Below are 12,038 nucleotides of genomic sequence, written 5' to 3'. Positions count from 1 at the left end.
AGAAAATTTTTAGGTAGAATTTTTAAGGACATGGAAAAATGCTCTTAAGTAAAAAGACAGTAATCAAAGTTGGTTTATATGTATTAGTATCTCACACTGAAAATATGCCTTTTAGAAAGTCTAGATGGAAATAAATTTTAATTGGTTATGACGCTGACACTCAAAATGAATCCTTCCTGAATTAAACAGTTTCACTTTCTGATTTTCAAATGAAACTGTGAGTTAACTTAGGAAAAGTTAGGAAAAATTGTTTTTATATTAAAGTTGGCATGGGATCTTACTTTTAAGATTTATTACTATTTATCAACTTGTTTACCTCTATTATAGCAAAATGTGAAGTCAGCCAACACACTTATTACTTCATGTGTAATCTCATTGCATCTCAATTTAAAAATTAAACATTTTATGTATACTATATTGTTGGTGTGGGCCTGTGGTTGAGACTCTGAGAGAAAAAGATAGCTCTGGTGGTTGGGAGGCTCTCAGAAACAATTTTGACTATACAGACATAAGCAATTACAATAAAAGTGAAAATTTGGGCACCGTATCTAAGATACTGATTTTAGTTACCCATATCAGATATCCTGTCTTTTCAAAAGGAAAAACAAACAAACAAAAACTCCTTTTCAAACGAAAGCAGTAAAGATGGGAAGAAGGAAGTGTATAGCGAAAATCAGTCTAGTGTCAAGAAGATGTTAGAATAACAAAATATTAAAAGTAACAAAAAGAACATTTGGGAAAATATTCTGAGCATGAAAAACACTGACTTGCTGCCTGGACTGGATGCTAATGAGAGAAGATAGGACTTTTTAAGGAGATTGATTTTCAGATTGGAGAGAGTGGAGCAAACATCACTAAAAGAGAAATCAAATCCCAAGGTAGGTGGGAAGAACATTAGAAAAAGAATAGAAATAATTTAGGTCTCTTAATGTGAATGGATAGATTTGGGGTACTTCCTGAGAGAGCACATGTGAGATTCTTGAACCACTTACTGTTGAAAAATTGCGGTGGATAGCAGGAATGAGGCCCCAGAACCAAAGATGGAAAACAAACCCAGTTTTCAAAAAGGAGAAAAGCTATATTCTGCTAAAGTTGGTGTTGATATTGACCTGAATTCCTTAGTAATTAAAAGGATAATTTGTGACTTCTGCCCTTTTGGCTCCCTGAGCAGCGCCATCGCGGTAGGCAAGAACAAGTGTCTTATGGAAGGTGGCATAAAGGGAGCCAAGAAGAAAGTGGTTGATCCATTTTCAAAGAAAGATTGGTATGATGTAAAAGCACCAGCAATGTTTAATATAAGAAATATTGGAAAAACACTAGTCATGAGAACTCAAGGAAGCAAAATCACATCTGATGGCCTTAAGGGTCCTGTGTTTGAAGTGAGCCTTGCTGATCTGCAGAATGATGAAGTTCCATTTAGGAAATTCAAGCTAATTACTGAAGATGTTCAGGGAAAAAACTGCCTGACTAATTTCCATGGCATGGATCTTACCTGGGACAAAATGTGCTCCATGGTCAAAAAATGGCAGACCGATGATTGAAGCTCACGTTGATGTCAAGACTACCAATGGGTATTTGCTTTGTCTCTTTTGTGTTGGTTTTACTAAAAAACACAACAATCAGATTCGGAAGACCTCTTATGCTCAGTACCAACAGGCCCGCCAAATTCGGAAAAAGATGATGGAAGTCATGACCCGGGAGTTGCAGACAAGTGACTTGAAACAAGTGGTCAATAAATTGATTCCAGACAGCATCAGAAAAGACATTGAGAAGGCTTGTCAGTCTATTTATCCACTCCCTGATGTCTTTGTTAGAAAAGTAAAAATGCTGAAGAAGCCCAAGCTTGAATTGGGAAAGCTCATGGAGCTTCATGGTGAAGGTTCTGGAAAAGCTACTGGGGATGCTAAAGTTGTGCTAAAGTTGAACGAGCTGATGGATATGAACCACCAGTCCAAGAATCTGTTTAAAATTCAGACATTTAATGGTGACAAATAAAAAATCTTATTTGGGATGTTTTAGATAGATAGATAGATAGATAGATAGATAGATAGATAAATTTGTGACATTAAGAAAGGCAGTATCCAGGATAAATTCTGGAAAAACAACTCATGGTCATTGTCATCTTAATTTACACTGAAAGATATTTTTTTGTTGTAAAAAATTAGATCTTCCTTTCCTAGATTACAAAATGTTATTTTCATTTCTTTGGTATTGCCATATCATCTCTTTTTCAGTCCTTTTATTTATATATTTAATATTATTTTCCTGCATTTTTTTTTAGAGTATTGAATTTATGGAAACTTTTGTATTTGCTATTAAACTCCAAAGTCTACAAACCGTAAGGCTTGTATTTAAGATTCAAACCCAGACACCCAGGAAGAAAACCATTGGAGAATGCTCACTGTCACTCAGAGCTCTTAGCACACAGGAGATGGATTACTCTTTGGATATAACGCCACCTTCAAAAATTTCTGTAAGTGGTAGTAGTATCACTATAAAAGTGTTTTATACTTTAAGAATTATTTTGTGGATGACCTTCTGTTGGAGTATAACTTGAACACTCTAGAATATATTAGAGGATCGGGAAGGCTCTCAAGAAGCAAAATATAATAGTAATAATAATGATGTCATTGTTTAATAAGGCTTTTTACATAAGTGATAAAAGGTTAACAGAGACCCTTTGCTTTCTCCATTGAAAAATAACCTTAGGGTTACCTTCTCCTAGGACATTTTTATTAATGTTTCATATTTTATACTTCAGGAAAATAATCCTGAAGTTAGGAGTCATTTTATTAAGTTTTTAAAAATTTCTTTTATAGCTGATAATTTAGGAAGAGCAAGAAAGAAAGCTGGGAATCATAAATTCCAAATTCAAACAAGATTGCCTTAAAAAAAAAAAATTCTGTTGGGGCATCTGGGTGGCTCAGTTGGTTAAGCATCTGACTCTTGATCTCAACTCAGGTCTTGATCTCAGGTCATGAGTTTGAGCCCAGCACTGGACTCCAGGCTGGGTGTGAAGCCTACTTAAAAAAAAAAAGAGTGCCTTAAAAGAGATTAGGAAAGTGATTTTAATCATGAGCAAGCTCAATATCTATCCATAAATTGGGTAGAATGGAGGTTCTTAACTAGTTTGTCTGTTTTTGTAAAGAACTTGATTATCTGTAGTGCTGATTGATTTTTGAGACCTGATAATTTGTTTCTCTCAACTAGCCAGCTGAACACTATCTTAAAATTGTTTAGAAATCCCTAATAATTTACTTATATAGTTTCTGTGTCAGGATAACAGTTATAGAAATTTTTTAATCTTTAAATCTTTATAAGCTTTTATAAGGCCAAGCCTGTATGTAATTTTAAATTTATATAGGATTTATATTTTACCTGCCTTCAAAAATATTTAATGTGACTTAAAGTGGTTCTTATCCTGGCTACACATTAAATCAGAATTTGGTGGGGGGTGGAGAGGGTGGGGGGAGATGGGAGGTGGGAGGCCAGAATCATGTATAGTTTTTTTTTTTCTATAATTTATTTATTTTTTATAATTTACATCCAAGTTAGCATAGAGTGCAACAGTGTGTTCATGAGTAGATTCCTTAATCCCTCTTACCCATTTAGCCCATCCCCCCTCCCATAACCCCTCTAGCAACCCTCTGTTTGTTCTCTGTATTTAAGAGTCTCTTATGTTTTGTCCCCCTCCCTGTGTTTATGTTATTTTTGCTTCCCTATGTTCATCTGTTTTATATCTTAAAGTCCTCATATGAGTGAAGTCATATGATATTTGTCTTTCTCTGAATAATTTCGCTTAGCATAATACCCTCTAGTTCCATCCACATAGTTGCAAAGGGAAAGACTTCATTCTTCTTGATTGCCGAGTAATACTCCATTGCATTTGTATCCCACATCTTCCTTATCCATTCATCCATCGATGGACATTTAGACTTTTCATACTTTGGCTATTGTTGATGGTGCTGCTATAAACATTGGGGTGCGTGTGTCCCTTCAAAACACATACCTGTATCTCTTGGATAAATACCTAGTAGTGCAATTGCTGGGTCATAGGGTAGTTCTATTTTTAATTTTTTGAGGAACGTCCATACTGTTTTCTAGAGTGGCTGCACCAGTTTGCATTCCCACCAGCAGTGCAAAAGAGATCCTCTTTCTCCGCATCCTCGCCAACATCTGTTGTTGCCTGAGTTGTTAATGTTAGCCATTCTGACAGGTGTGAGGTAGTATCTTGTTGTGGTTTTGATTTGTATTTCCCTGATGATGAGTGATGTTGAGCGTTTTTTTCATGTGTCGGTTGGCCATCTGGATGTCTTCTATGGAGAAGTGTCTATTCATGTCTTTTGCCCATTTCTTCACTGGATTATTTTTTTTTGGGGGGGGGCGGTGTTGAGTTTGGTGAGTTCTGTATAAATTTTGGATACTAACTCTTTATCTGATAACGTCATTTGCAAGTATCTTCTCCCATTCTGTCAGTTGCGTTTTAATTTTGCTTATTGTTTCCTTCACTGTGCAGAAGCTTTTTATTTTGATGAAGAAGCATATGTAGTTTTTAGAAGCTTCCCAGGTGATTCTACTCTGCACTCTGGCTTGAGAACCAGTGAATTAGAAGGGAATTAGAGATTAAAAAATAAAAAAGGATTTCTATAACTGATCAAGAAGTGAAATTTTTAGATAGTTCTTTCTTATCTATTATTTTCTGTCTCCATCTCCAATGTGTTCTCTGTATGGTATTTATTACAACTTAGAATTCAGTTACTTGGTTTAAACAAAACAAGGCTCAAGCTTCCATCCGTTTTCTTTATGTTTTACTGTGTTCTTAGCAAGGGCCTAATTATATTCTTGGCATTGACCGTTGGTACATAGGTAGGAATGAAAGAATAAATGATTAAACGGAAACATGCTATATTAGATTATTTTTATATTCTGTTTAAATGTAGGAAATTTGCTTTGTAACTGTGACGAGGAGTTTGTCACTTGCATCTTTGAAACTAGGTTTGGTAGACCTTAAGCTGCAACCATAGTTTACAGAAGGCACAAAATATATTATTCAAATGGATAATTCATTTACTAAAACTTTAAAGACGAGTAGAGTATATCAGAAGATAACTCAGCAAAGGTATTTTCTGGAGAATTGAGTTGTTATAATCTTAATCTGCCTCGGAGAATCTGAATGAATGATTTTGGCTAAGTTTCTACCAAATTACTTCATGTTTTAGAGGTCTTGCAACAATTGTGTATCTGTTGTGTGTTAGGTCCTAGGGGTACAAAAAGATTGATGGCCTGAAAGAAGAACTTAGGGGCTATATTGGACCAGTGGGTTTATATTAGTGTGAATGTTTCAGATTATTGGCCAATGCAAAAATAGTATGCTTTGTTTCCTGTGTTGAGGAGGAAAATTGATATTCTAGTTGACAGAGCCGGACTTTCACACCCATCCTCCACGGTGACAATTATGCCACCACACACAGCAGAACTTTCATGTAGAGCTAACGTCTTAGTAGAGAGTTCTTGACCCTGACAAATGGTAACGTAAGTATTTATTTGAGAACCCAAGTCTCTGTGTTGAATAATGCGGAAAAGATGAGATTTTTATTTACAGAGCCTTACATACAACTGATGTGGTGTTAGGTGATTTAATGCTCACACTCAAATCTATGAGCTTTCTGCTCTCGGTATCCCTACTGAGGGCACCGACACACGAAAGCACTTGCATGATTTCCTCCAGCCAGTAGTTGGCGAGCCAGGATTCGAACAGAAGCATTGATTTCAGGACCAGCTCTACCATATGTCATTTCCCCCCAAGAAGATATTCTCAGAGATCACCAGATCATGGTTTTCTCTAACTGTGCTTTTCACTTTCAACAACGATTCAAGGAAGGCTTGGCAAGTTTTCTTTTCTTTAAAAAAGGATCCATGTTGCAGGATTAGAGATCATGTATTTTCCATAGTTTTGTGCCCATTAAAAATGCACTTTATACGTGCTAATTGATTGGAATTTTATTTTATTTTATTATTTTTTAAAAGTTTATTTATTTTGGGAGAGAGAGAGCATGCACAGTGTGCACGAGCTGGGGAGAGGCACAGAGAGAGAGAGACAGAGAGAATCCTAAGCAAGTCCTGTGCTGTCAGCTCAGAGCCTGACGCCATCCTCAGTCCCACAAACTGAGATCACGACCTGAGCCGAAGTCAAGAGTTGGACACTTAACTGACTGAGCCACCCAGGTGCCCTGATTGGAATTTTAATTTTTTGGTTATAGGGACATTGAAAACCACTTTGAACAGTTTTTCACGATCTGAATTAATATCCTGGAACATAATAAATAAGTTGAATTCAGAAATGACACTGGCAAATTAGAAATAGCAAACCTTTGCCAAGCGCTGCTTTGTTTTGTGAGAGTGAGCTCTACAAGTGTGTAACACTAAGGGAAGTTTTGCCACCTTTAGGTGTTTTTCATAAGTGTTGTTACATTGTGGACACACAACCATAATAACAAAAAAATTTTACCCATAGTTTCCTTGGTGTTTTGTAAATAATAAATAACTGTCGTTGTTTTTTTTAATGTTTATTTATTTATTTTGAGAGAGCACCAGCAGGGGAGGGGCAGCGAGAGAGGGAGAGGGAGAGTCCCAAGCAGGCTCTGCACTGTCAGCACAGAGTCTGACATGGGGCTCTATCTCACAGTTGGAAGATCACAACCTGGGCCAAACTCCGGAGTCATGCTCTCAACCGACCGAGCCACCGAGCACCCCAAGTAACTGTATTTAATCTATTTTTTTAAATGCCAAGAACAGCAGCATTTTTTTTAAATAAGAGAGGGCTCCGTTTTATATATGGCTACCAAAAAAGATTTATTAATCCATTCTTAAACTCTGATTATAAAAGCAAAAATAGTACTTTCACTTTTTTATTAGAATTCAGCATTTGTTGCCAAAATAGACAAGTTTGATCATCATTTTAGACTTTTCAAGGGGGAGTCTAACCTTGACAGTGGAGTTTATACTTTAAAGTGGTTCACTTTTCACTGCCTCGCTCTCGATTTATGTCATGACCAATTTAATTTAAAAATTTTTATTTATTTATTTATTAAATATAATTTATTGTCAAATTGGTTCCATACCACACCCAGTGCTCATCCCAACAGGTACCCTCCTCAATGCCCATCACCCACTTTCCCCTCTCCCCCACCCCCAGAAACCCTCTTAAATCCAGGTATAATTGGCATACAGTGTTACATTAGCTTCAGGTATACACCATAATGATTCAGTGATTCTGTACATTACTCTGTGTTTACCACAGTAAGTGTAGATACCATCTGTCACATGCAGTGCTATTATAGTATTCCTGACTATATTCCCTATGCTATACTTTTCATCTCCATGACTTCTTTATTTTATAACTGGAAGTTTGTACCTCTTAATCCCCTTTATCTACTTCACCCATCCCCTCACTCACCTCCCTCCTGGCAACCACCAGTTGGTTCTCTGTATGTGAGAGTCTGTTTGTTTGTTTTGTTTTTTAGGTTCCACATATGAGTATCATCATACAATATTTGTCTGTATCTTATTTCACTAAGCATGATACCCTCTGGGTCCATCCACGTTGTAGCACATGGCAAGATCTCATTCTTTTTTATGGCTGAGTAATATTCCACTGTGTGTGTGTGTGTGTGTGTGTGTGTGTGTGTGTGTGTGTGTGTGTGTGTAGACACACGTACAGATCTTTTTAATCCTGGCATGAGCAATTTTAAAATGCCGAATCCTGTTTTGAAGGAAACGCCCATGATTCAGTCGATGGCAGATACATGGAAAGGTTCTTTTTCAGTGAGTTATGTGCTGATGGCTGGGGAATACTCGGTAATTATCAAATACAAATCTCTTCATCAAGTGTCATTCAGCCATTCTGTAGCTTTGTTGGAATCCATACTCACAAAGATTTTTGTGCCTGTCTGTGTTGGGCCCCAGGGAGGTCTGTTAACCTGATGTTCTTTCTTCTCAACATGTGAACAGTAGTATTTTTCTGTTTGGATGACTTTATGTTTCTCTCCTTGATTTTTTACTCCAAGAACCTTGAAATCCACATAAGTAGGCTGGCTTGTGTTCCATCTCACGGATTACTAACTTTCTTCTTTAGTCAGTGCTACAGAAGAGCACATTTTAACTTTTTCCCCTCTGAATCTCCTTCATTTCATTGTTTGCCTCAGGTTTTCTTTGACCTTTTCCTTATTATTTACTGCCTCCGTCGCTTTCATTAGCTTCCTTTTTGCCAACTTTCTTGGCTGGCTCTCATTCAGCATAGTAATTCAGCTCTTAACCTACACATTTATTCCTTGTAGTAATCCTTTGTCTTCAAATCTTCTAATCTGGGTAGCATCTACTGCTGTGTCTATAGTCAGAAAAAATATTGGTGGTTCTCATATATGAAGCTTTTCATTATAGTTTATGTATTCTTAAAAACAATTCAAATGACTAAGTGTTTTGAAAGTGGCCTTTTTTGGTGTTTATTTCATGGACATTTTCTTTACAAAAACTGCTGAAGAATTTCATCTGTTTTCAATTTGAAATATCTTTTGACCTCCCTGGTTTTGAAGGATCAAGTATGTAGGTTTAACTTGGCTTTTCAGAATCCATGAAAGTGAGTACCTCATATTTACAGAATCCATGCATTTATCCTAACCATATTTTCTACCATAATTTTGTGTGTCAATAAAAAGCATCGCTTTCAAAACTTAAAATTGTACCTCTTTGCTTTTGAATTTTTGAAATATCTCCAAAACTTTATTCTTAATTATCAAATGGCACTTTTTTGATACCTAGGTTTGCCATGCAGAACTTGAATTGGGGACTTGTTTTCAAGCAGTAAATAGCAGAATTCAGTTACAGATTCTCGAGGCACAATACCTTCCAAGCTGTTCATCACCTCTCACTTTGAGTAAGTATATCTGTGGTTCAAAGTGAAATCTTCAGAAAATATTAGTCAAAGCTAGTTTTTCCTATATTTCTTAACAATGAAAATTAAAATCATACTTTTGTTATTTAACTTAAATACTTACTTTTTAACTTAAAATTACTTTATTGGATTTCAGATTTTAGCCATGTGTCTACTCCATAGTCTCTTAGATTTTTATCCATTTGATGCTATTCCTTATTTGGGTCATTAGTTTATATAGGTTGAGTGTCCAGAGGACTGTCAGATATATTTCACCAGCCTAGATAATTTATCTTTTATCTAGGTCTATGCCCATTGTGGAGTATTCTGCTGACTAGAAACTTAATTCAAAAAACTCCCAGAAAATATCACACATAAACCTTGAAACACTTTTCCTTCCCTGTGCCTTTGGGCACCAGAAGGGGCTCTGATGTTTTGGTTGCGTAGGCCTGGTTTATATGGCTGTTCCTAGAGCTGGAGGTGTGAAGTCAGTCCTCCCTAAGGGCTAAGAGTGGGGTAAGAGTGCTCCTTTATTCGGCTACAAGAAGAGAAGATCCCTGCAGGTGGGCAAAAAGCAGTGGATGTCTGAAAATAAATGCAAGCGACCATTCAGCTCAGGAAGTTAGGAAAAAAATAGCAAACACAAAGGAAAGTAGAGGTAAGGAATTAAAGGTAAAGCCAAAGTTGATGGATACGGAGACAACAGCAAAAGACATAATCAATAAAGCCAAAAACTTTTTCTTCGAAAAGATCAGTAAAATAGACAAACCTACAGTAAATTGGATCGAGCAAAAAATAAAGGAAACAGGCACAAGGAAGAAGATAACATTTCAAATTTGAAGGTGGTTCAATAATAAATAAGACAACCCCATTTATAACTATATCAATTCATTTGAAGATCTCTGTAAAATAATTGATTTTTGGAGAAGAAAATTGTTGAAATTCACTGCAAAAGAGGGAGAGCATCTGAATAAAATGATAACCATGTGTAGGTAGTTAAAGAATTTCCTCTAATAAAAGCACCAGGCCAAGATGATTTTACTGGTGGATTCCACCAAACTTTCAGGGAACATTTAATTCCTATTTTATATAAGCTGTTCCAAAGCATGAGAAACGATGGAAAAAGTAACTTTATGAGGTTAGCATATTCTCGATATCAAAACAGAAAGGATAGTGCACACAAAAAATAGCTATAGACTGTTACCACTTATGTAGATTGATGGAAAAATCATAAAACAAAAATAAGCAAATAAAATCTAACGTGGTATTAAAAGAATAAATTACCAGGGCTACATAGGGTTAATATTCTAGGAAATAAGGACATCAGTAGAAATCCACAGATGGAATTTATTTATGACGTTAATAGGGTCTTTCTTTGATCAAAACTGCTATCAGGATTATCATAATCTCCATGTTGGAAATCTGATGGTCCGTCTAGGTCCTCACTTGGCAGCTCCCTTTTTTCTGGAAGTTCCCTCCTCACTCTCTTGCTGCCCTGGCCACCTCAGCTGTATCCCATGACTACTCAAACTAGTCAGACTGCCCTCTCTGCCTGAGCTGTAGGGACCACGTGTCAGTGAGACGGGGGAGACGGGGGAGTATGCTTAGGGGAAAAGTTATATAAACCTGAATTTTACCCAGTGCAGTTCCCATCTGTAAAAGCTGACTCTCCTCCAATTTCTTCCTGCTTTTGGTCAATCTTTAATGGCTTGTGCACTTGTTTTTTATATTTTTTTCCCCAGAATTTATAATTTTAATCTATGGGAAGGTTAGTTTCTACAACTATTCTGCCATTACTGGAAGCTCTCTATCTCCATTTATTTAAAGAGTAAATTTTCTCTAGTGGGTGTGTGTTTAACCTCAGGAGTCTCGAGCAAAGAATTTTATCTGTGTAAAACCGTGAGCTAAATTCCTCCAGCTGTCCAAAGAGTTGGCCCCTCTCTTTTGTATAATACTTTTCAGTGTGTGCTGCCCTATTGCTGACTGTCATGTATGCCTCCAGTTTCCAGTCTTTAATGGCATTCAGGTTAGAGAAAGATTAGATTCATTGGAGGTTGCTGTAGTTTTTTGTAAAGCGTGATGAGAACTATAAAGTTTACTAGAGATGTTTTCCGTTATGCCAAGAGCTCGTCAGATTTTTTTTTTTCGTCAGATCTTGAGAAGCGGCTTATCTGTATTTTCACACCAAATATAACATATAGATATGTATCTTTTATGACATTTAAAATAAAATTTTACATATCAAAATTTCTTATTGTTTAGGTTTTTTTGTGAAGGTGGCAATGTTTAGTTCAGGAGAGTTGATTTATAAGAAGAAGACACGCTTACTGAAGGCCTCCAGTGGCAGAGTAAAGTGGGGAGAAACTATGATTTTTCCACTCAGACAGAATGAAAAAGAAATTATTTTTCTCATTAAGCTTTACAGTCGGAGCTCTGTAAGAAGACGACACTTTGTGGGGCAGGTTAGTAGGGATTTTTTATCTTGAATTCTTTGCTTGCACTTTTGTATGCTCAAAGCAGTTAGTCATCAAAGGGAATACGGGATAAAATTGAAGTTGAATAGAGTAAAATTCTTCAGCATCATAAAATTTAATGTTGCCACAAAAATGAAATCTTGTCACACTTTGCTTTAATACAAATAGTTGGAATTTCTGAGCAATCAGGCTTCTTATCCTGAAATAAGTCTATTTCTGAGCTTCTCAGCTGTAAACACTATAAGAAAGGTCAGTTTTTCAGTACTGTTGAGTTTGACGCTAAGTATTTAAATCAAATTTTGTAAGGCTGGAGATATCCAACTTTCTTCTTTCTGTGTCCTGTTCGATTTAATGTTTAACTCTGTGTGCTATTAACTGAATAATGTTACATTTGAATTTGAAATTTGAATGTTAGATTTGAATTTGAAAACATTAGTGTTAGCAGTGGTTGTGGTGGTATTTAGATAGTTAGTATTGGTGTCTAGATTAATCTATTTAAAAATTTTTAGTCATCTGTGTAAGACAACAGAACGCTTGCTTACTTGCCAATCCTATAGGGACTTGTTTCCTTTGTAGTTTCCAAAAGTAGCTCATTATCTTTTATCTTAATTATGATTGTTTGGCTTGAATTTAAA

General features: G+C 36.1%; 1 protein-coding gene and 1 pseudogene across 1 annotated transcript in view; both read left to right on the top strand.

Annotated features, from left to right (window-relative positions):
- The window catches only part of TC2N (tandem C2 domains, nuclear), a 44,024-nt gene that overhangs the window by 27,656 nt on the left and 4,330 nt on the right, over positions 1-12,038 (top strand). Inside the window, exons 9-11 of the mRNA XM_043556853.1 lie at positions 2,282-2,473; positions 8,818-8,932; positions 11,192-11,391. Coding sequence (XP_043412788.1) covers positions 2,282-2,473; positions 8,818-8,932; positions 11,192-11,391 — 507 coding nt within the window. The remainder of the gene's footprint in view (positions 1-2,281; positions 2,474-8,817; positions 8,933-11,191; positions 11,392-12,038) is intronic.
- Positions 1,026-2,016, top strand: LOC122469452 (annotated as a pseudogene).

This window comes from Prionailurus bengalensis, chromosome B3 (assembly GCF_016509475.1).
Source record: "Prionailurus bengalensis isolate Pbe53 chromosome B3, Fcat_Pben_1.1_paternal_pri, whole genome shotgun sequence".
Lineage (NCBI taxonomy): Eukaryota > Metazoa > Chordata > Mammalia > Carnivora > Felidae > Prionailurus > Prionailurus bengalensis.
This window is presented reverse-complemented; position numbering and strand designations above follow the sequence as displayed.